This window comes from Strigops habroptila, chromosome Z (assembly GCF_004027225.2).
Source record: "Strigops habroptila isolate Jane chromosome Z, bStrHab1.2.pri, whole genome shotgun sequence".
Taxonomy (NCBI): domain Eukaryota; kingdom Metazoa; phylum Chordata; class Aves; order Psittaciformes; family Psittacidae; genus Strigops; species Strigops habroptila.
This window is the reverse complement of record NC_044302.2, coordinates 41,347,283-41,372,450: the sequence shown is the minus strand read 5'-3', so window position 1 is coordinate 41,372,450 and position 25,168 is coordinate 41,347,283. Positions and strand designations below refer to the sequence as shown.

Genomic DNA, 25,168 nt, shown 5'->3' with positions numbered 1-25,168 from the left:
GGGCTTGGGACATTGTGAGCATACCTGGTGATTAGATCGAGAGGAGCAGCTGATGATTAACAACGAGGAGCTCTCTGGAAACAGCATCTTTGTGTTACATCTTCAGTTGAAATGCCAGGCTCGTAATCCAGTCAAAACGAACTCTGTTATTTTTTTACCTTGTTATTATGCATTGGAAATTCACAGCAAAACATCTGTGTGTGTAAAAAAGGCAGTATTTAGGCAACTGCTTCTTTAAAATTTGAATATTTAAACTGCAGCAATGAATTCTAATAGCTTCATGTAAAAACAAGTATTCACGAATACAGGATTTTTTATTGCTATGTGAATAGATTTAGTATGCACAGTTGAAGATATTGGAATGTGATTTTTTTGCTGTTTGCATGTTTCTAAACAACATTTTATATGAGTGAAGTTTTTTCTGTCTTTTTTGTTCCTTTAAATAGCTGGAAACTATACAAGCACAGCTGGATTCCCTTACGTGATGTTTTTGAAGACTTATTTCTCCATCACGCTCCTGCCACCTCATTATTTTGAATTGAAGATAGATTGCCAAGCTGTGTTTGCTGAAGGATTCAGTGGGTTGCTTCCTGTAAAATTATATGGCTTATCTCTTTTTTAAACCAGTAACGTTAGCCGAGAGTCTTTGTTAAGAGTCTGAAGATTCTAATGGACATTCTCTTGTTTTCTGAGCTATTGAGAAGAAAAGTGCTACTTGCGGGGGAGGGGGAGAAGAAAGCTATCCTGTTTCAGATATTTTTTTTTTTGTCCTGTTATGAGTGTTACTTGATTGTGGTATAAATTTGCATAATAGTGAGGGACCAGGAATAAAATCTGTTTTTTAGACATAAAAGTAGCTAGAAAATACACAGCTAGTAAAATCTCTATCCTTTTGAATTGTTATTCACACAATTGATAATGCTTATTGCAAATTTGTCAAAATAAATACTGAATTTACAAATGGATTGGTTTAGTTTGGGTTTTGATTTTGTTTTGGGTTTTTTTTTTGTTGGTTTTTTTTTTTTCTTTTAAATAATCAGTGTTTCTGATTTCAATGTTTCACTTTTAGCACTGAGAATAAATACAGCTTCTTAGCACTGCATGCATACCAATGAATCTAACTAGTATGGTGTATAACTGGGGAGACAAATCTCAGAGTATATAACAAAGAACACTGAAATAGTGCGATGATCAGATTTCTGAAATCTATTTGTTGATTCTTTCTAATGTCATCCGCTGCTGGTTTTACATGGAACAGGAAGAAATAAGGTACAAAAAGCCAAATTGGTCATATATTCACACATCAGTTCTAGATGAATGGAAGTTCATGAGCAGTATGAGAAGTTACAGTTCTTGTTTGTTGCCATTCATTGAACAGGCAACTTCATTGCTACACCTTGATAATGGGCACAGTGTACAACTCTCTACTTGAGGGTAATAGTAGAAGGAAATAAAAATCTTTGACATTAGCTTGTTTTTCTTTCTCTTTAAGGGATTCCCTGAACAAGGCTTTTTCCTTCCTGATGCCTAAAACAGGGATGGTCAATACCCAACCAGCCAGTTTTCTTTTAAGGTTTGTTTGCTTGTGACACTAGTTATAAGCATAGCCTAAAGGTCTGTTTTGAACAGCTGGTGGTTAGGTTCTCTTGTGCCAGATTTCTTGTGGTGTTGCTTTTGGAGGGTTGGTTTGGGCTTTTTGTGTTGCTTTATTAGGGATTGTGCTGTCACCTCAAGAATGCTGAAGGGGTTTACAGCAGTTGTCTTGAGGTCTGAGAGAACAGATTTAGAAGAAAAAGACAGTAGCAGCCTACATGTGAATAAAGGGCACTGGAGAGAAAAAACACATTTATCATAGTTCTTCATTGAAATGCCAGACAATACTGTACCACTCTGGTAAGGTAACACTATTACCCCGTAGGAAAGAAGAAATGAGTCACCATTGCCCGGCAGAATCTTACCCTCCATACCTTGTGAGGCTGGCTGCCAAAATCCTGCCTTGTCTCAACAGTGGCAAACATACCTAATCTGGGGATAAAACACTCCCACCCACAGACAACACAGCCTCAGCGTGGCTATTCAGCAACAGCTTCCTGGCTTGCTCATCTCGTGCTGCATGAGTTGGTGTGTGTCTGCAGGTAAGCACATCCTCACCATTCCCTCTGCCTGCCAGCATTAGCAGTGCTTTGTAGTTAGAAAAATCCCCTTCTTCTTGACACTTAGGTCCCGTCTTCTCTATTCATCCCATGGGACAGTATGTTATGTGCTAGGACACTGGTCTTGAGTGTTTTCTCTTGAGTTTCTGGAGCTTAAGGTCTGGAAGTCAGGTCTGATGTAAGTTGAAGACTCTCCCATGTGGATGTAGAACATATTAAGGCAGTTGTCCAAGTGTGGGAGAGGGGTTAAGTTATCTTTGTGAATATAGGCGGTGATTGATGAATCCTGGAGGAGGGGGTGAAGGCAGGACAAGTTTGGAGTGCAAGAAGCATTGGAGAAATCAGCAAGCACATCTGAAAAAAAGGAAGTCAAAGTAGGAAGAAAGCAGGTGTGGGGAAAAAGGATGGAGAGGATAGAGTAATGTGCATTCCCAAGTGTGGAATTTGGGAGTTGGAAAAGTGTAAGGAAGAGAAGGAACACTGGAAAAGATGGCGAAAGTATATACCCAAAGAAAATACAAGGCAAAGGAAGAGAAAAACCTTAAGAAGTAGGGGAATGGAAAGAAAACTGGGGAAACAAAGTAAATCAGAGTTAACTATGAAAACTGGCCAGACGTGTAACTATCTACATGTAAGTGTCAGCCTTGGTGCAAATTTGGCCAAAATCAAAGAAAATTGTGCGATAACAAAAAAGAGCATTTTAAATCTAGCTTTAATAGGAAATACTTTATAAGTCATAAAATGTTAAAAGGAAAAATCAAACCCTAAAACTGCAAAGATTTTGTAAAATTTATTTCAAAGCACAAAGAATTTACTGAAATGCTAAGCCTTACATTGGTTTGAAGATGGATGAAGAAATTTATGATTTCTTTAGCAGTGATTGCCTTTTCTTTTTTACTGAATGTACTGAATGTCTTACTGTCAGAAGCCATAATAAAAACCATCATATACCTCATGGTAAGAAGTATAGTTGTTATCTTTTGTCAAGGAGCACTCAGAAATAAACTCTTAGTTTTGAAACAATTTGCTGTATAACAGGAAGCTTGGGGTTATACATTATTAGGAAAGTGATGGCAGAACCAGCGCTGTCTGAGAGAAGAACATTGGTCACTTATTTAAGTGCTTTTGAATAAGGAAAAAAAGCTGAGTAACTACAAAAGAGCAGAGCTGTTTAGAGTTTCCTTGTTATGTCTTGCAGAAAAGAAAGCTTTGATTCTAGTTGCTGCTCTCTGCACCTGAGTGCAACTGGAGAGGGGAAGATTAGTCTTCCCCTGAGAGCATCTGCTCCTGCTTAGTTTGAATAAAGTCCTGGTGTCTCAGCAGTGTCAGGGAATGAGAGAAGAACGGGCACCAGCATGGGCTGGGGGATCCCTTTGGAGAATGGGAGATCTGCCTGCAGCAGGGACTACACCCAATGCCATACTGCAGAGGCAATGGAAAGAAGAACACTTTTGGGAGGAAGGCAGCACATAGCCTTTTCAGAACTGAATACACGGGTTGGTGTGGGAGCATAGGCAGGGATGTGCATGCTGAAGGTCTAAAAGCTTTTGTTTTGCATTCTGGTAAAATACGGTTTTGAAGAGTGAGTCTTGTGGGTATTTTGAAGTTTTTACTGCAGGAATGGAAAGGGATATGTCCCAGGTTATTTTCAGTTCAGGGTCCTAGCAAAGGATTGGTCTTTAATATCCCTTGGGCATGATGCAGAACTGAAATTACCAAGGCTTCTGATAGTATTGAAGGAAGATATTTGCAGAGATTTATTGAACTCAAATGGGATATTTGAATAAGAATTACTAAATGTACTTTCAGATCTTTCAGTGCATTTTAAAAACATTTGATTCATCTTTGCTCAGGCATTAAAGACAGTATTTTCCATGACTGATCTTCTCTCAAAGTTATAATATCAAAATTTGCCTCAAATGGACTACTGGTAAAAGAAATAAGCTTTCAATTTGAAGTAAACAAGCATCACTACCATTTTGACACGAAGACTTGGAGTTCTGGGCCAAAAATGAAAACCAGCGTGAGAACTATCTTGAAAACAACACGTTACTGTTGAAGAGCAAGCCTTTCTACATCACTTAGTGGAAACACCACCAACAGCGCATTAATGCTTGTTGAGTAGAAATGCATTAGATTAACATCTTGTCTGTAAATTTCTGTATTCTGTTTTTGTTGGAATACAATATGTAGGTAGACAGACAAATATAACTTTGCTATCTCAAATTTTGACGAATTTCCAAACTTGCTTTGGCTCTCCAGAGGAGGCTTTCAAATTCCCCTTTAATTCCTGGGTTTATTGACACATCAATTTTGAGTTATGACCTGCAGCTTAATTTCCTGCAGTCTGCGTACAGGTGAGCTGATGCTGTTTCTTCTCATTTTGAAGACTGAAGCCTTGTTCTTTTAAAGCACAAAGAATTTACTGAAATGCTAAGCCTTACATTGGTCAAACGAAGAAAAGTATTAATTGTGGTAAAATAGTATAAGCTCCTCTTCACACTTGTTCCATCTCATATTCTCTGATTTCCAACAGCATCGGTAACATTGCATTGTTTGGCCATATTGGCATTTTATATCTTCAAAGATTACGAATTCATTCACATTACAGTAAAGAAATGACAGATCTTAGTAATGCCTATTGCCCACTGAATAAGTATCATATCATTTTTTCACCCTTGTATAGCTTATTTGACTAATGAACAACATTTTGAGCAAAAGTGAGAAAGTTCCTTTTCTATGGATCAGCCAAACTGGCCTTCTGAATAACAGCGATTTCATCTAGGTGGATGAACTAGGGTGCTGATGTCTGACTCACTTTTAATGATGTCTCATAAAGATAAACTGGTAAGATGCTTTTATCTGCAACAAGTGATTTCTAATTTCCACAGTAATGAATCCATTTTAGTGGATTTTTCCCTTGGCCTTTGTAATTTTGTTGATCAGCCCAAATTATATGGTGTAATTTTAACTGAAATAAAGTGCTTAGATGATCCCTTCATTCCTTCATTATTTTGTTTCTCAATAGATAGGTAGGAGAAAATATTGGTCTGTTACAAATCAGATGCTGTCCAGCTGTGTTGAGCTGTGTATGCAGGAAGCACTTGTCCCTCTCACTGGCGAGATTAGTTCCTTCTCTACTGAGGCTAAAAGATCTACAATTTTCCAAGGTTTTCTCTATTTACTGACATCATAGGAAGGCAATGTGGATCTCTACACATGTTGGAAGCATAACTGTTTAAATAAGATGATCACATTCTTAGAGCAAATTCCTCTTCCAGAGGAACACTTTTAACTTCTTGTCATTACTGTTACCTTAACTGTCCCTCTATGGAGATATACAACATACATTCAGGGATATCGGGGTGAATGAAGTATCTGTCTCTGAGATGGCTGTGCAGATTCATATGTGCAGGCAGCTGGCCTCTTCTGTAGAGTGTTAGTTACACGATTGGGCATGCTGGAGCATCCGGCTGCCTTTTCTGGAGTTCACCCTCTAGTCATTCAGGACATGTGAAGGTAGGAGAAGCAGTACTCTCTGGTCAGTGCTAACCAGACTCCCTGCATCTGCACTGTGTCAGAAAGTTCATCTCAGGAGGGTTAATATGAAGACCTCTGCGTACAGGTGAACTGATGCTGTTTCTTCTCATTCCAGTTCACGGGTTCAATAGTAGGGCAACTGAACACAACTGCATTTCACAAACAGTGTGGAATGCTGCACTTTTTCTGTCACCCACTTGTTTATTTTTCTGCCTCCAGAGTGTTCAGAAATGCAGCTTTGTTCACACACACAAAAAAAGTGAGGGAGAGAACAAAAACCCCATTTAGTGTAAGAAATTACACTATTGATATATTCAGGAAGCATTGTGAAGAAGGTTTGCTTTCTTGGATTTATTTGAAGTATTTGCCACAGCCGGTATGAGCAACAGAGGGTGAATCTGAGCAAAGCCCAGGGGAATGAGGAAAGGACCCTTTCTTCTGGTCTTCTGTTCCACCCACTGCTCCCTGCACTGGGGTGCAGCTTAGGCTTTGAGCCTCGGTTTGCACCTCAGACTGCCAGCTAGGTGAGCTCTGCCTCTTGCCTGGACAATGGTGAGCCAGGAAAAGGTTAGAGAAGTTGACTGCATTGGGCAAAACATAGCCTGGACTGAACATTGTTAGCTTAGCTCTTCACGCTGGAAGGGATGCATATTTTATTCATGACAAACAGCACTCTTGCTCAGATATCCTCCAGGTGAGGAATGAGGTCAGAGGAGCAGCACCTTGCATCCCGGATGAATACCTGATGCTGCAGTCAGGAGCTATGCCTTGTGGTAGCAGGTCTTTGCCATCTTCTCCTCTTCTAATTCCTAATACATTTCTGTACTTCCAGCTCATGCACAGCCTGGAGATAGGCACCACAGACCTCAAGAACAGAATGGACTTTTCTTGTCCCATGCTTCATCTCTGTTCCCAAGGAGACCCCTTCCCTTACCTCAGGCCATCATTCAGCACAGCTCCAGGTAGGGTAAAGCTCTCGTGGATGTTCTCCTAGAACCCCAGGTTTGAAACTCACTTTGAGAAAGGGACAGAGAAGATTTATGTGAAAAGGGAGGTAGAACAAGACCAGTCTTTCAGGGCAGGAGAATTATTAATCATGTGGCCATTTTCAGAGCAAACTCTCAGTCCAGCCTATAAGTGATCCAGTTTCTTCTTTGCAGCCAAACTGCCTACATGAATAAAATAATTTCTGTTTCCCCACATCATCCTTATGGATTGCAGCAAGCTAAATCATCCTCTGAATCTGATTTAGAGCAACAGAAGAGAAGTACATCAGATAAATGTAGAGAAAACAAGCCCATAAATACGAGCTGATCCCTTTCGAGCTGTGTTCACTCACTGTCTCTCACAGGATGAATAGTAGTGGTCTCAGTTTCTTAGCAAATCTGATAATATTAAGAAAAAAAAAAGTTATAAAGAGCCAAAAAGGAGAAAATAAGCAGAGCAGAGTCTCCTTTAATCAAAAGAGCACAGTGTATTACCGAGGACATGTGCAGTGAAATGGAGTTTTCTTAGTTCTTATTTGGGCAACAGATACTGTGCACACTCCTCATTGCAACGGCCAGTGAGTGACTTGGAGAGCTTTTAATATCCCTCTACAACTGAACTGCAGCTTCCCATACCCTGCCAGATGTCACCCTGCATCTGCCGATCAAAAATCTGTTTGGTAACCTACTGATTGATTCTTCTGTGTCTGTAGTCAGTAGAAGGAGTGCCCTGAAGCTCTTCTGTGTGTTAGGACTGAAGATACAAGGGCCTCATGCACAAATGGGCGGTGCTGCTCTTACCTGCCTCTGCAAACAGCATCCAACTGGGAAGGCAAAGCACCTTGGGTAAATTTAATGTCTTTCTGGCTGAACAGAGAGACATTAAGAAGTCTGTTGGGGTTGGCAGATGAAGTTTTGGATTGGTGAATATCTCTTTCATGGCGCTGAAGTTGGTAAGTTTTGAGATCGGTGATCTCTCTGGGAACAGAAATTTTAAATGAATGTTTAGTTGAAATAGTCAATATGAGAGAGAAGCTGAAGGTGGAGCTTACTCTGGTGCCTGGAGCAAAGTTCATGGTTTAACTACTACGTTAGATGAATAAAATCTGCCCTCGAGTTCCTTCCAGGCAGACCTTGATATAAATGTGTAAGAGTATCTGGACAAAAGGTCATATCCCTGCGGTATAATCATTTCAGCATGTTGGAAGAAAGGAAATTTCCTATTAATCAATCTTATTCCTGCATGCAAGGTCACAACGCATGAACTTGGAAGCTCATTCTGCATTTCATAGCTCTGCCTAAATCAAACCCAGGCTGCAGACGACTGTACTTTTTATTTGCCAGAGTAGCCCCTTCGTCATAGCCATCTTCAGTCAAATGATTTTGGTAGTTTCAAATCAGATAGTGCCTTCAGCTGCTGTGTTAGCCCACTTCTGTGCCAAAAGTAATAGTTTCTCTCTTGAAAATCCAGCCCTTGAGAGCTCTGCCAGCCTCCAGATAAAGTAGCCGTATCTCTTGTATAGATACAAGACCTCTTCATATCACTTATATGACGATTTACTCTACCTTTTAACTCTCAATACATATATTCAGTGAATACTTTATACTGGCTTTGGTTAAAAGCATTTGATGATTTTCTTTGGTTTGATAATCTTTCTGATGACTTACTGACTAGAAAAAGATGCTACATATTTCTTTGCATAATCTCGTTTCCTTATTTCTCCTTTTTCTCCTTTTTTTTTTTTTTGAATATTTGAAAGCTGAGCCTTTCCCAGTCTGGGAATATCATACTGCAGTAACCTACTGGTAAATTCAGGGGGCATGAGCATGAGGAAGAACAGGAAAGTGCAACTGCACCAACCTGTAACAATACTTTGTCTGCAAGGAAGAGACTGCTCGGAGAAAAAACAGTTAGAAATTGATTTCCAAAGATTTAGGTTAATTGATTAGAAGTGGAATGGCTGTCCACGCCACTCCTGGGTGCAGGTTGGCTGAAATCCTGCTGTTGTGGATCTAACAGCACAAACTCTGAAAAGCACAGATACCTTTCCCTAGTCTCCAGTCTTTAAGCCATCCGATGCATCCCACTAATCCATGATCTGGAGTTCTGGTGCTGCGTTGAATTTTGTGAAAACTGTCCTCCAAACTTGCCAGTTTCTTCTTTGACCTCTTTGCTGTCATTCTTCTACTGTTTCTACACTGGCTTACTGTGCAGCTTGAGGTAACTGCTTTTACCCACAGTTTGCCCTACACTCTTTAAGTTGTAATTAATGTTTTGCTATGTTTTTTACTCATTTGTAACATTTGTACCATGGCCACTTTTTAAAAGAGGCTCAGGAGATGCTATTTTTCTGTCAAGAGTCCTGTGTTGCTATGAACTTCTGAAGGACTCAGTATGGGTCTTAAAGCCAGTAAAACACCATTCTCAAATTGATTATACTTTGTAAAATTGCACTGTTCATCATGATGACACCCAAGGTCAGTACTGTTGGTACAGGGAAGTGACTACAATAACAGGGAAGATCAGGAAACAGTAAGATACAGAAAAAAAGCCTGTTAGGAAAAAAAAAGAAACATCTCTGGGCAGATGAAGCTTGTTTCTAATCTACCTTTATTAGAAGATCAGTCCTGTTTCCATTGCTTCTTTGGGTGATCACATAAACTTTTTATTTGTAGAGGTTTTGCTGCATTAGCAAAAAGATCTTTCTGTTCACTGCAAATGCAGTCTATTTATTTGGGTATTAGTACACAGGAGCTTTCAGTAACTTCTTTGAAAAGCAAATATCCTAGAGGATATGGAACAGCTTCATAGATTAATTTTACCTTCTATAAGGACTGACAGGAGCATTCTGTTCAAAGGAACAGAAGGTTGAAAACACGATACTTCAGAAGTACCTATATTTGAAACAGATTTTTATAATCGGAAGAAAAAGGCCAACACATAACATAGCACAACAGAAAAACACTTGTCCACAAGTCCGATGAGATTTATGATCCATGGTCCTGGGCCAGGCACTTTTGCAATGCTGAAAAAGCAAACACAAGGTAATGGAAAACAATTATGAGTCATTCCTTTGCTTCAGAGGTGATTAATGTGACGTGGTCAAGTTAAATCCTCTGAAGAGGCATCAGTAACACTTTTCACTGATGTGTTTTGTAAGCATGGATTTGATACTAATCCACAAGAGATTTTAATTTCCTGCTAAAAGATAAGGTTCATGATCAAAACCAAGATACACATAAATGCTAGCTGCTGAACTTGCAAGACCGATGTGTTTCTTATCAGCAAAAGATAAGAACATAGAACATCTTCAGATTTATGCTACAAATAATTCTATATTACCAAAAACGTGCAGAACTGAATTGAAATATTCTCATGGGCTATGCTGTGAAGGATCAGATAAGAGCACAGCAGACTATCAAGTAGTCTCTGCCCATATTCCAGAGGATTTGTGTGTGCTCCCAATCTAAAACCTGAAAATATTTGCTGCTTTAAATGAAACAGAGTGGCACTCAGAAGTTTGAATGGCTTAATTTTCTAGAGTGAATCTGTGACATGCTGTCTGCTTGCTGGGCTTTGAATTCTTTTATGTCTAGTATCATGCAGTATGAAGCTAGTTTGGGTGCACATGTACTTCATGTAGGTACTGTTTTAAGTCTCAACTTGCCATTATTCTGATGCTTTTTATTGAATGTAAATTAACCTATTAACTGTCAGGATATAGAACATTTGAACACAGAGAAACCAGCAAATGTTAGTGCTTCAGGTATTACAGGCAGTAACCTCAGTGAAACAGTGCACAGGGATACTCCTTTTGGCTGTGTATTGCCTACGCTGGGGTCTTTTTACAGAATAGGACAACCTGTTAGTAGAATAAGATAACCTTTTAATTAGAGAGTTTTCCACGCTGTACATGTTTGTTTGGCTCAGGAGGCAATGGAGACCAACGCCCTACTGAAGAATTTGCCATGAGCATCTCCAGGTGAGCACCCTTTTGATATCAACAGACTGGTGGATCTCGGATTCTCCCTAACAGACTGTCTGCAGTTTTGCTGTGTGTTGCTGGAAAGCCTGTCCTACTGCTTGTAGTATGAGTGTTTCTCCAAGTATTGATGTAAAGTGCTCCGTGCTCTGTAGCAGATGGTATTCAAGAGGCAGAGGGCTTCACACTGTTCTTTTTCAGGATCAAGACAATGTCAGTAACACAGGCTACAACAAAGAGAAGCTCAAAAATACAGCGTTTCTTCAAAAGGCTGCCAAACAAAACTGTAAAGCCCAAATCTGCACACCTGGATTGCCACTTCATCACCATGCTGACAAGCAGTATTGAGCCCTGAACTGGCTTTATGTGTATTTAGCTGCCTACTGGTGTGATTATTAAGTGATAAACTTACATTTAGTCCCTCGCTAGTTTCCCTTGATGCATATCACTTCAGGTGCTAATCCAAGATATCAAGACTGTATTTCATGCAGTTCATCTCCTGTTTCTAATAGGAGGCGTGTCCTACCTTCCACAGAGGCATGCTTTGCCATCACTCCCAGCACTTCAGTCCTAAAACTCCTCCGTTGAGACCTTTGATTCCAGTTTTGTGTGCGTTAGGTTAGCCCAGCTCTTTTGTTGCCTTCCTCAACTTCAGCAAGTCATTGGTTGGAGCAGCTTGTGTTAGGATGGAAGTTAAGCCCAGAGGTTCCTCCCAGTGTTACTGAGCCTTCTTTTGTGGAGATAGTGAAGGGAAATGTTTTGCAGGAGCTATCTCAAACCTTGTCTTCTTTTACCTGTCATCGGGATGTGAAATCTCAGCTTACTCACATCCCCTTTGCTCAGGAAGGCAGAAGACTGGTCACTTGAAACTAATTTTTGATGTGTTGAGTGCAGCTATATTACTTTAAAGTCACAAAAGTGGGTAACGTTCTACTGCCTTACCACTCAAAACTTAAAGTGGATGTTTTCTTTGGGACACTGAATGTCACCCAGGCAGAGTCTGTTGACTCCTTAGGAACCTCTATTTCACCCATACCAGAGGCGGGTGAACTCAGGGGTATGGACATCTACACACAGAGATGTGTCCTGTCTTTCTGCAGTAGGATGCATCTATATTGAATTAACCACTGGCAGAAGAAGTTAGAACATTTATGGTCAGTTTGTTCCTAGAGGAGTATTAGTAAAGCTCAGTGATCTCAGTGTTTACCTGGCACTTAATGAACCACATTTTGGACACAGGCATTTTGGTGTTTGGAAGTGGATGACTCAATGACAAATTTTAAGAGCACTTCAGGAGCTTTTTCACCACCTGGTCACCTCTGACTTTATCATTCTTCCCATCTTCGCCAACTCCACTTTTAACAGTTCATCTTCCCTTACATCTTTTTTTCCAGACTTCACCCCATAGCTACCTGTTTCCATATTCACCATATAGGGACCTGTAACTGAGGAAGGGCTACTTGGGCTTCAAGGGGTTGATGCTGCCCTGTTCTGTGTGGCAGATGAGGTGATGCCTCAGGAGCTGGGTTTGGGGTTTGGCTTCCCATGAGAGGAGGGAGCTGAGCAAGCAGGTAGGGACTTGGCTTCTTCCAGCATTATTCTATGGTGTTCATAGACTACAGTACAGTGTCTCTTGCTTAAACTCCTGGCTAAAAAGTCTTTGTTTACCTTTCTCAGGTATTGCTCTCTGACACCTCCTAGTACTTTATCCCCATGGAGAGTGGCTGACACTTCATTTCTCTCACTCGAGGCATATCATTTAGTACATTTTGTATGTCAGCCCTGAGTTTATTGTATCTTCACCTTGTCTTGTTCTCACGTTACTCATTTACATAAATAGTTCTTATTTTGTCTCAGAATTATTTTTCGGGAAAGCACAGTGTGAGAGATTTCTGAGGATAAAAATTCTAGTCCTCCAAGTTTACTTGGTTATGCAGTTCTGTGTTGCAAGTAAGCACCAGCATGATAATTGGGATCTTTCTGAGGTCCACGTTAATCTCAGGTCTTGTCGGGAGAGGAGAGAGGGAGGAGGAAAAACATGTCCTCCTTTATTCATCCAGCTGTTTCTCCTATCTGTTGTTTCTAACATCCAGGCAGCGTAACTGGAGTTTTTTTCCTATCTTTATTTCTCTTTGGTTTTTTTTTGGTTGGTTGGTTTTGTTGTCGTTGAGGTTTTGTATCGCTTTGTTGCGGGGTTTTTTTGTTTGTTTGTTTGGTTTTTTTTTTTTACCAGCTTTTAGCATTAGTGTTTATACAACCCTTTATTCTTAACTTTTAATCTGGTTGCTAGGAAGGTGGTTCTATTTTTGCAGGATCCCAAGTGTCAGGTGTTAGACTGTAGTTATTTCTCTAGTACCTCTGTTATATTGGAGGTCCATAAAAGAAGGATTGCTTTAAATGTGATGCCTACTAAAGATAAAGATGCCTCTTAATTCACCTTTTTCCTTAGAGACATCTTCAGGCTGTGAAAACTTTTACAAGGATGTAAAATGATAGGGAGTTTCTCATAAAAGAGAGGCCAAAGGCTAGGCGAACTAAAGCTAAGCTACATCAAATTTCAGTCCCAAGGATTTTTGCCTCTCCTAAAACAAAATCAAAGGTTGAAGCAGAATCTTAAATTTATAGCCACACAGTTATGCACAGCTTACAGGCAGATCTACAGAAAATGCTCTTGTTAATAAAGTTTAAAGATATCCAATATTCATTCATCTGCTGGATGTCCAAGTGGTATAACTTCCATGCATAACGAGTGTTTGAAATTGCTTTGGAGTATATCTAAGTTTCTGTCTGTTGTTCAAGGGCAGATACTTTCCTGTTTTCACTTAAATTGTCAGATTAATATGTATTCATAACCTTAGTCCTTTGGGTCTGTTGCTGATTTGGAGTTGGGAGTGGGGTCAGAGGTGGAAGGATAGAGAATTTTTATTTGAGGGGAAGTTCACCACAAGGTGCTGTCAAATTATTTATCAAGTGTCACATATATACAGTGCAGAGAAAAGAGCTGTAATGTTACAAGGGCCTGGCAATCTCTAAAATGGTGACAGAAAGCTAATAAATTGGATAGAGAATAAAACTATTACAGGATCTTGTCTACTGCCTCTGTTAAGATGCTTTTTAAAGTCAGTTTAAATAGAGGAAGCATTCACTCACATCCCCTGTTGGATCAAGAAAGTCAAATGGTCAGCAGAGGAAGGAAGCAGATGAAAAATTATTTCCTACTTTGAATTCCATCAAGCTTCATCTGTGAACCCATTTTAACACATTGTAAAAACCTTAGAAGTCAGTATGTGACAGTGGTGTCTAGTAATGTAAGCAAAAAGGAACAAGAAGAACTATTCCCTGACAGTAATAAAATCCACATGCAAAGCAATATTTATTCTTTGACCCATAAAAGCCAGATATGCAAAGCACAGCTTCAGTGTCTGCCTCATTAGATAAAATGGAGCCTAAATTGAGAGGGAAACAAAGTGTTTGTTTGCTTCGGTACATTTTTTGATGCTGATAGTCCTTTTAAGGTAGATTGACCAAGCAGGTTGGCTTCTGGATAGTGTATTTGATATATGAAGGGAATAGCTCTAACTTCCCAAGACTTCAGTTTCAAAATCATACTATAAATGTAGCTAATGGTATTAAAAAAAATATAAAAGCCATATCTAAGAATGTAAATTGTTATAATATGAATCCTAAGACCATAACACTTAAATTCAGTTGAGGTCCAGATTTGTTATATAGCACTCATTAATGCAAAAGATTCTATTTTTATAGTATTTGTTATGTCATTTGTATCCAGTCTTATCCTAATTGGGGAACCTGGGGTGTCAAGGGTGTTAAGATTTCTTGAGGAAAGGATAAGTGACTAAAAGTGAAGAAAGGGAACACAGGCAGGTCCAAGTGTAGTTGTGTGTGCTAGCTGAGGTGCTGAGAAGAGCAGCACGCGACCCAGTCTAATATATTTTGCTTCTCAGCAGAGTTAATTAGGCAGACTAAGCAACGTAGGAGCACTACAGAGGAAGGTGAAGGTGGCTCTGCATAGCCCTGCAGTGGTCTCTGAAGATGTGACATTTTTTCCTGTGCTGTGAGTATGTAGACTTCATTTAGTCTTGGCAGAGTGGAAAATGCTGTTGTTGAAACAAAGATACTGTTTTATCTAAAAGAATGGCTTAAGATCTCAAATTTTTGGTGATCAGTGCTTACAAAGGGTTCTTCGTTTAGAACTTTGCAAGAATTATTTATATACTTTTCCCTCCCACTGCTGGGTGCATGTTCTAAGGGATATATGAGCCCCCTCTAGCACTTTTTAAATACTTTTAAAATAATTTCAGTTTTCTTTTCTTACAAAACTTGTCACTCATACAGGATTCAGGGTGCTGTGTGGAGCAGTTTTTATTTGCACTTGATTTTCTCTGACTCGTAGTCTTTTTATGAGACTTCTTTTTTTCAACTTTTGGGTTACAATTGCTTATACAATGACAGAGCAAGGGAGTCTTGATTCTGAAAGGGGCCTGTGGGTACCACTATCTTGTGAACAATGCTGAAATAATTCTGTTTTGCAGTGAGACTGCTTACTTATTTGTCAAGCTTCCCAGGGGAAAGTGGCAAAAGCAAGGGCTCTGACTGCTAAGCTTCAGCTGGGTGCCATCCATCAGGATAATGTTCTGCTATGAACTGTCACAGAGCACACTGTTAAGGTGAGTCCTATACCCATTAATCTCCAGAACTAGCACTGTCATCATTTCTGTCTGGATCCTACACACACAGCAAAGAAAACTAAGGTGTGTGTTGGCCATTGGAAGACTCTTAAGTATATCTGCAGATGTAGATAAAGAAGAAAGCTTTCAGCCTTCAGAGATTTCAGACTTCCGCTGGCTGTGTTTGTATATCTGCATGCTAGATATTGCCCACACTACATAGTCACTTAAAAAAACATCTATCTAAAGCTTCTAAGACCAAACAGAAATATCTAGCAGAAGTGATCAAAGCCCTCACCAGAAGTTCATTCCCAGCCGCTTGGGCTGACAGAACAAGCTCTTCTGCAGAGGAAATCTGAAAGGCAGTTACCTGTTTTAATAGCTTGTCTGTTTTATAAACCATTATAGGGTAGGTCTGCAGTGTTCAGCAGATGTGGTGTTTGGAGGCAAAGACTGTACACTGTGATGTCTAGTTAGGCACTGTACATTTAACCAGCAGTCTTTATAAGGTGCTCATGTAACTACTTGTGTGTATCTTTAATGGGAGGAATAACAGCTCTATTTCTTCTGACTCTTAACTGACTGTTAGCTGTGTGTACATGGAAGGAAACTAAATTGGGAATGCCAATGAAAAAGTGCAGGAGTTCTTCTAAAAGGCATTTTTTCCCCTAGATCTATTTTTTAAAAAACTTTCTTTCCTGGAGAGGGGCTGATGTGAATTGTCATTAATACTGCATCTCTCAGCATTGAATAGTAACCTGGAGGAGGCTCATCTGCCACCTCCCTCACACATCACAGTGAAAAGATGATGTACAGTTGCCTTGGCCATCAAGGGGAAGGGATGCTTTTCATGCTGTATAACTCATGGGCAGCTGACAAGGTTAAAAACATGGTTTCAAATCTGCCAAGTTAGATTAGAGATTTGATGGTCACTTTTAGTTGTTAATCCAGAGCTTCAGGGGAACTTTCTTGAATAACTTTGCTGTTAATGTCCTTCTGACTTGTTACACGGTCTGGCAGCTTAAGTGAGACGCTACCATGTCACTTGAGGTAATGGGCACCTTAAGTGGATCAATGCAATGAAGGAGTGAATATACTTTTGGGGTCTCATTTACTCTGTTAAGATGTTTGCATTCTGTTCTATAAGCATTCTCTTGACCCAGTCTCAGCTGCATTTTCTTGTGCAATATAAAGATGGGAAGGCTGACTCGTACTCAGATTTTTTGTTGGAACCAGATTACCCAGGTTATTTCAGAATTTCCAGAAATTAGATGCACTCCATTTGTTTCTTTTCAGAACAGATGGTGGAGTAGAATTTGAATCACTAAAGTGATAGTGGGAGAGAAGTTACAGTGGGGAAAAAAAAAAAGGGAAACTGAAGTGAAACTTTTCACACTTTCCAGTTTTTTTGCTGATTCCCAGCTTTTGTTTTTATGTGAGGAGTTTAATAGATCCAGCTTTCAGATTTATCTCCATTAGTCGGATAACTGTAAAAATTGGATGGATAAAATCTGGAATATTCTGCGCTTTTACCAGATACTTAACGGATACTCATAAAGCATTAGACTTTTGCCTGACTTGAGTTCAATTCTATTTTAATAGTCTGGTTCCTTCTTGGAGTACGTTCTCTGAAGTGACAGCGCTAAAATAAGGATTAATTTTCCCACTCTTTAAAATGAGATGGATGTATGAATTTAGCATGGCGCCTGAAGAAGGCACATCAAAGCCACCATCACTGGCAAAACTGATGCCCTGGCTGAGAACTCAGTCTATTTCTAGATCAGCCCTTTAAAGTATTTCTGTGGAGATATTTCTTATTTATGCTGCTGTATTGTCTGCTGTTGCAGGATCACAGACCCGGCTAACCCAAGAGAGTGACTGGCACAGGGCGGTCGTGGAAACAGAGGGCTATTGCTCCCAGGAGAAAAGGCAAAACTGAACCCTAAGCTCCTCTCCGCTGAGCTTGATTTCTTTTTAACGGTGGCTCTTGTACTTGATGCAGAGTGTCCTGAAAGGATAGAGGGACATGAATTAGCATGCCTTGAGCCTTTGAACCTGCAGTTCTCCCACTGACCAACAAAAAGCCAGAAATGAACTGCTGCAGATGAGAGATTTCCTCAGCCCCCATGCCATAAACCAGTAAATGTGGTGGAGCTTTTTGTTTGCTTCTGTTATTTCTGCTGTATTGAATTGGTCCTTTTAATGTACCATGTGCAGAGGCTGCAGAAGGCTGAGCACAGGGCACATGTCCCCCGGTGCAGGAGGTTACAAGCTCAGTCATCCTGCTTTTCTACAGGCTTCCTTCAAATGCATCCCAGGAGGGCTCTGCAGGCTGGGCTGTGCCAGGCATTCACTGCTTGGAATGTTTTCTTCATTTTGTGTTTTCAGGTCTCACTGTGCTCTTTCTGCTATTAAATGCCAAACTCCAATATCCCAATTCCCACTGAATATCACCTTACTTCTGCAAGGGTCTCATGGAAGCAAGCTGCGCTACTTGTAGCGTAGGCATTTAATACAGGGTTATCTGAATTTCATCCTATCGGAACTTTTATCTGTCTTCACTTCCATCTGTGCTTTAAACTGTGCTTCTGGGTCGTGTAAGTGGTGGTGGGGTTGTTACTTAGACTTTGCCAAACCGCTGTGTGGGGTAGGCAGTCTAAACATGGTTTAAAACAAATCAATAAGCTTCCAGGGACAGATTCAGCAAAGCACTTACAGAAAATGCCTAAATGGGGAGATGTGAACAGCCGTGGCAGAGTTCAGGTTGTGCTTAAAATTACACCTGTGATAAAATACCCAGCTGCACTGCAGTCTAGTCAGAAGACTGCCAGGACTTCACCTGGCTTTATGCAGCTCAGACCCCTCCATGGTGTCCAGGGGCTCACCTTCAGCCCAAGCATGGTGTGAACGTGAATGGCTGTGCTGTGCCACCAGCCTCTCCTGCGGCAGGTTTGCTTTCAGAAACTGCAGATGTAGGTTGGGGAACAAGCAAAGGTGAGAGTGCGGCTTTGCATGTGTCTCTGCTGTTCTTCTGGTGGGTAAGCAGCACCACCGGGTGACCCATCACGTGCTGGCAGATCAGCTAAGGGGCTTGAGTCTGCCCCACTTGTCCCCTGCCACTCTTCCCAGTGATTTTCTGGCAGGGAAGCAAAGCCAAGTTAGATTGGTAAACTTCTCGTCAGCATTTGCTGTTGCTTCAGGAAACACAGTTGTGGTCATTTCTGTCTCAGTGCCATCTGGTACGTGAAATGGCCTAAAGAAAGAGGAGGAAAATGCTTTTGGAAAAAATGTGGAATGGTCAGAGAAAAATGTAGTGACACAAAAAAAGCCCGGAATTCAGAGAAGGGCATTAATATGAACATAAAAAGAAAGGTGTTACGCTTTATAACTGTGAGGGTAGAAAGATCAGATTATTTAGCTTAGCCCACTGCATCCTGCTCTCACGAATTTCCACCTCCCAGATGTTCCAGATAGTTTTCCAGACTATATTCAAGCACTTCTAATGATAAAGCATGGATTACAAGGCTGTTGTTAGACTGCCCTTACAGTTAAGAAACATTCTTACTGTGTTATTGAAATGTTTCAGCATACCACTGTCACCTAAAATACCCAATGCACATTAAACTGTAGGTGTTTGTGGCATCCTGTAAATGTCTCTGCAAATGTAAGCTTGAGCAGCTTTCTGTTGATTGCCTAATTTAGTTAGCAGAAACCCCCTCCTCCTCTCATCCCTGGTCTCTCCAATTCCACACATCCTCATTAGCTACTAACCTTTAAATGCTACCACCCCCCTTAGGTCCAGATCACTTTCCACTGAAAGAGAGCACAAAATGGGAAGCTTTTTGCAAGAGATGAACTTATATTTTTAACTCCCCTCGGTTTCATTTCCACTTCAGAAATCCCAGCCCAAAGACACTGAAGTCACCAGGGATCTTCTCGTGAGTGGTGGTGGCGTCTTAGGTGCATGTGGTTGGGCTGTTAATGGCACTCCCAGCTGGTCATTTAGGGGACCCAGGGCTTGGCTTTTCCACCAAGCAATGCAATACTTCTGTTTTCTGTTTGCTCCCCCATTCAGAGCAGCAGATAATCTCTGAGGAGATGGATCTAAGACCCCTAGTTCACAGCCGCTTCCTCAATATCTAAGGCAAGGAGTTAGTCCCACTTGATATTTTTTAAATCAATATTTCATTAAGCAATGCTTTTATGGTATTTCAGTACTCATCTATAATAATTAATATAAGCCTTTTATCTGTGTATATCAAAGCACTTTGTGAAAGTTGGAGAGCATAAAAACTCTGTATTAAAGATGAAGAAAAATGAGGCATGCAGAGGGATTATGTGCTTTGTCCAATTGCCCAGCCAATTAATGGATTAATTCTTAATCCAGTCCCATATCCACTGGGCCATGCTGCCAGATTTTATCTCCTAAATGTAAAATATTCTACCTGTGAAAATATCTAATCAGGTTAATGACATAGTCGCTTTGCAACTGAATTAATACTCTATTTTTAATTAACTTAACATAAATAAAATAAATGTGTTTGATTAAGATGTTTTTCTGAAATTTCTGTATTTCGCTTCAGCATAAGATTTACAGTTAATGATATGTTTAGCACTCAACTGTTTGGCAACGTGCTTAATTTTCTTTATTTTAATGTTTCACTCTGGTTGCCTGCACATGCAAGTGGGAGAGAAGCCTATATCGCACGGAAGCATTATTTCTAAGGCGTTTTATCAGCAGGACTTAAATGAAGAATACAAGTGGAAAGCAGTGTTTATACAAACCTCATGTTCTCTGATTTCCCTGTATTTATTTTCTTGGTTTTTTCCAAGGGGTTAGCAGCTTTCTATTTCATAGCAGGAAAGCAACCAAACCAGAGGGACCTCACCTACACAAACACATTTTGTGAGATAATTATTCGACTGACATTACAGAGCTTAAAAACACTCAGACTTCATGGTCTCTGAAGACTGAATTCATTATGTCTTAAGACAAGATTCTCCTTGGGGAGTTTTCTGTCTGTCTGTTTTTCTTATATATACAGTTTACCTGCTTAGGAGTGAGGCAAGGAGAATAGATCAGCTCTGCTTAGTTGATAGTTTTGACACTTTATTTTCTTTTTGAGGAAAAAGAAAAAAAGAAAGAAGTCTCTTGCTATTCCAAACGTAACCTACTTCTCTTTATGTAGGCAGGCACATGCTTCTCCCCTCAACTGAGACGAGGCCCTATTCTTAGCTCCACTTTCATTTACGTTGTGCCTTGAGGCAAGATGCACAGGATATAACAGCTCTGTAGTTATGACTGGTTTAAACTATGCAAAATTAGAGCGCTCTCTAACATTACAGACCATTTTAAGGATATGTGTAAGGATGCTAGAAACCTGTTATAGAAACCCTGTCCAAGGATATGTAACCCTGAGAAGCAAGAAAGGAACATTGAAACTGTTCAGCAATATTTGGAAGCAGTTACCCAGAAGGGTATATAACTCACCTGCTGTTTCATCATTTTAGCAGCCAAGAATTAGGCAGTATCTGCAGGGAAGGGGTCAGCTCCCCAGCAGATGCAGCTCTCTTTTTGTTTCACAGATGTTGACTTGCACAAATTGACAAACTAGCCCCTCATGCCACTTACCACATGTTATTTCTCCAGAGTTGCTTCGGCACTACCTTTTGCCCTTTTCTTTCAGTTCTGCACCTTACCTCTCCCTCCTGTTTCTGCACGTCGATGAAAGGAGAGCAGAGTAAGCACTCTCCTGGGGATATGACCTTAATTATCATAAAAATAAAAATAATTCTAAAAAATCACATATATGTGTGAAAAAAATAATTCACAATCATCACAGAATATTTGACTCTTGGTAAAAGAGCCAATCTGCCCAGTGAAAATTCTGTCCGGTTTTATTTCAGATGCCCTTAAGTAACCCACAAGCTGCTGAGCAGAAGAAACAATGTGGGAGCAGTTCTTTCCAGATCCCAAAAACTAGGTGTCATCATGACTGGTCAAGGCTTTGCAGCACATCCTACAACATCCAAAACAGGGGTTTGCTCTGCAGGAGCTCAGCTCGTTACTGGTCATGTCTGGGAAATGTCCTTGGGAGGTAACGGGTTGCTTCTTGATTGCTTTGACCTGGGATGTGGGCAGGAGGACACAGTGCCCTGCTGGTGGCAAGGCCAGGCTGTGGAGGTGCAATCTGCTCCATCTAATGCCAGAGCTAGAAAACATCAGGTTTGGAAGCTGTAGATTGCTTCCCAGACGGAAATGAGCAAGAAGATCCCTCTTCCTATCTGTGAAGCTCTCAGAGCCCTCCCTGAACTCCCTGAGCAGAGGAAGATGTGGAAGAGCAGCGTTAGTCAGGGCTCACCCCATCATAAGGAGAGGACAAAGCAGAAGTGGGAGGAAGTGATTTATTGCTTTTTCCCCCTCCCCACCTCTCCGAGTGTGCTGGAGCATCACAGGGATGGTGGCCGGTGGTGGACTGGCATCGGCCCCATCAGGCACAGCTGCTGCACGGCTGGTCACGGGGGTGGGAGCAGGGGCCAGTTTGGCTTGACCTGCTGTGCTGTTCCAGCATTGCTGGCTCCAGGTCTGGGGACTTGGAAGTATTTGCCCTCAGGTGAGGAGTCTGGAAAAAGAGCTGTAATGATTTTTGTGATGGTTTTTAGGCTTTTAAATGACAGGCTTCTGCACTTTGAGTGTCAGGTGTGTGAAGAGTCAGAGAGGACCTGATCCGAGATCGTGTAAATCAGTGAGCTGATTAAGCAAGTTGCTTTACCGCAGTGCCATATATCTTCATGGGAAAAAAGACTCTGGCTTCAAATCAGTGTCCCTGGCTGTCCCTGAGAGTGAACAGCAAGCATGGATTTCATTACTGCGACAAGGTTTTCAGCAATTAGAGCTATTGACATGTCTTGCAGCTGGTGCCAGAGCAAAACTGCCAGAGATTTGGATGTTTCCCTCCTTTGGTAACAATGGTAGATAAAGATGTAACTTCATAATTGACCAGGCTGGGATTTATATGCTCACTGGGCTTTGTTCATGATGTTTCTTTGCACAGCACGAGATTATCATCTGTCTACTTGCTCTTTGCCTTGTTATGCCTGAAGAACTGTCTATACCATATAAATATCCTGCACTGAAAAGCAGCAAGCAGAGCGGCACGATTTCTGCGGCCAGGGCACATACTTTCTGCGTACAGCCAGGAGCATATACACAGACCTAGCTGGTGATTTGACATGGCTGCATAATGACAAAGACATCATCAGACCTCCCTTCCCTAGGACTTCATTTCTTCTTCTGTTGTGAGAAAGCCCCAAAGTAAAACCCGGCTCCTGTGGTGTCTGTTATTCATTAAATGGCTCTCTCCTTTCTATGTTAGCTCTGATCCAAGACTTCTGAATGGTGCTGGAGGAGCTGTGCTACTAGACATGCTTTGTTTGGGATATTCCCTGACAGATCAGAAAAATTAAAAGACCCTGTGGTAGTGTGAGTGCAGAGTCAAGGTTTGGGATATCAGGTGAGCTGGTATCTGTGTACCTTGTGGTATTTTTTTAGATTGGTGGTTCCAGAGTCTGCTTTGGATGCTAAAAATAGCTGTGCTGCTGAAAAAATGCAGTCTTCAGGAAGTAATTTTATAAAACATTAGAGTATGGCTCTGCTCCGGAAAATAACCTTGGAAATATGGTGTTGTAAGAGTCTGTACTTACTGTGTTTCTTAATTACTTGGGATCTGTATGTGAGGCTGTGGCTTCTCCCTGTCCTGCACTGTCCTGGTAAAGAAAATGTGAAAGCTGATGAAATAGGGAAAATAGTCCTCCTTTTCCCTCTCTCTCTCTCTCTCAATGGTGTTGGTTTTATGCAGCCAACAAGCAGAAGGTAGTAAGAATCTATTTCAGTCACCTGAAGTCAGCAGATGTGACAGTTCGCAGTGAGCAGTGTGAGAAGGTGCTGTGTTTGCAGTCAATTTTCAATGCATAATTTCACCGTAATTTCTCACGCCCAGGAACAGATGACTATTGGGAGGAAAGGTGTGCATTTTTCCCCCAGGAGTAGCAGCTGTCCCGACACAGGGAGATAACTGCTAAGAACCTAACTACTCATCTCCAGCGGATTTTAGGTAAGGATCATTGACAAACCCTCCTGAACGGGAACTCAATCCCTAGGTACAGCTAGGCAGTCTGCACTGGGCAGACACTGTTTCTGGTATAAGCATTCCCTGAAGGCTGTAAGTCAGATGTCACCAGAACTCTGTAAACATCTTCCCCATCGTGACCTATCCCAGTATGACCCTGACTGGGAAAAAGACCCTGCATCTTATTTGCATGCTTTGTCTCCAATATGAATTTGCTTGCATTGCGCACCTTCTTGGTTGTTCAAAGAGGGAAACTCCAGGACTGTCCTTATGAATTTGGGGCAACCCAAAAGAGTGGAAGGGATCTGTCTTGGGGAAGAGCAGCAGTGATCGGCCTGACTCACAAGTTGAAACAAAGCTGGCCTCATTCCCTTGGTCTAAATGGTATGACCACGCTGACACATCCCACCCGGAGAGGGTCCCACCCACTGCAGAGCAGTGGCTGCTGTTGAAAGTATTGTTGCAATTCCTGTGATGCACAGCATGGCTATTTTATTGCTGTCTTTCACACTGTGTGTTCTGTTAAAGCAATCAGCTCTTCTCATCAGTTGCTGCCATCTCTTCACATGCTCCCAGCACTTTGCTCTGCTCCAGTAATGCTCCAGCTCCTTGCAGCAGTCCCTCTCCCTTGGGCGACCCCTATGATGAATCAAACCTCTCAAGATGGAAGTTATGGGAGCCAAGAGAGTCATTAGCCCTGTCAGGCAAAAATCAGCCAGCACAGACTGTTTGCACCTACCCTGTGCCTCGCTGTTGGTGAGCCTCCGACCAGGCTGCTCACCCTGTGATGCCTGGCACCATGCAGCAGGAGCATGCACAGCACTTATATTCCAGCCCAATCAGAAGAAATCTCAGTGCAATTTGGGCAGAGCTGTATTGGGGTCTGGGAGCTCTTACTCTCAGGTTACCCAATCTAAATATGGCTCCAAAAGGGTCACCAGAGGTGGGTGAACAATGCTCACCACCTTCAGGCAGAGATGGGGATGCGATGCCAGCACTGGGCCAGCTCTGGCTGTCCTCTGACCTACCAGCATTGATCAGTGGCACCTCTCTCATCCCTCAGGGACCAGACCCCAACCTGGGCTGTGGCAATGAGGGCTCCCTCCCCTTTCTCACAACTGAGGCCTCATTTCCCCTGCTAACACCCATTCTGCAACAGCTGGTGTCATTTGTGGGGGCTGGCACAAACATACCATTATTTCCATTATAGTTCAATGGGGTGCTCCAGGAAAAAAGACATCAAAGGCTGATGCCCTGTGAAATGTTTCCAAATTAGACTGCAAAGCAGGATTGGGCAGGGATGCTGGTAATGGCAACTGGAAAAAAGGTGTTCTGCTTCCCTGTGTGTGTGGCTCAAAGTGCTGTCTCTTGGAAAGTAATTATATTTGTTCAGGTGATTTTACTGTTCCTCAGGAAAACAAACATTTAAGCTCCTTAAAATTATGTCTTGTGTACCAACCTGGCAGCGTGTCTTTCCTGAAAAGAGGCAGCCAGCTCCAACTTCTTTTCAGCAATGAGCTATAAAACACTTTTTTTGTTGTTTTTATTTTCCCCCCTGGTGACCAAGCAAAATGGTTTTAAAGCACACAAAAAATAAGCCAGTCCCTGGAATTAGTTATCGGTATTAGTCTTGACTGTACATTTTATTAAGCATAATTAAATATTCGTACCATTAGGTCACTTTTAACT

General features: G+C 41.3%; 1 protein-coding gene across 1 annotated transcript in view; it reads left to right on the top strand.

Moving 5' to 3' along the window:
* COMMD10 (COMM domain containing 10) overlaps window positions 1–965 on the top strand; it is a 114,737-nt gene extending 113,772 nt beyond the window's left edge. The window contains exon 7 of the mRNA XM_030469816.1: window positions 447–965. Within this exon, the coding sequence (XP_030325676.1) occupies window positions 447–485 (39 nt within the window). The 3' untranslated portion in view covers window positions 486–965. The remainder of the gene's footprint in view (window positions 1–446) is intronic.
* Window positions 966–25,168: the final 24,203 nt, after the last annotated feature.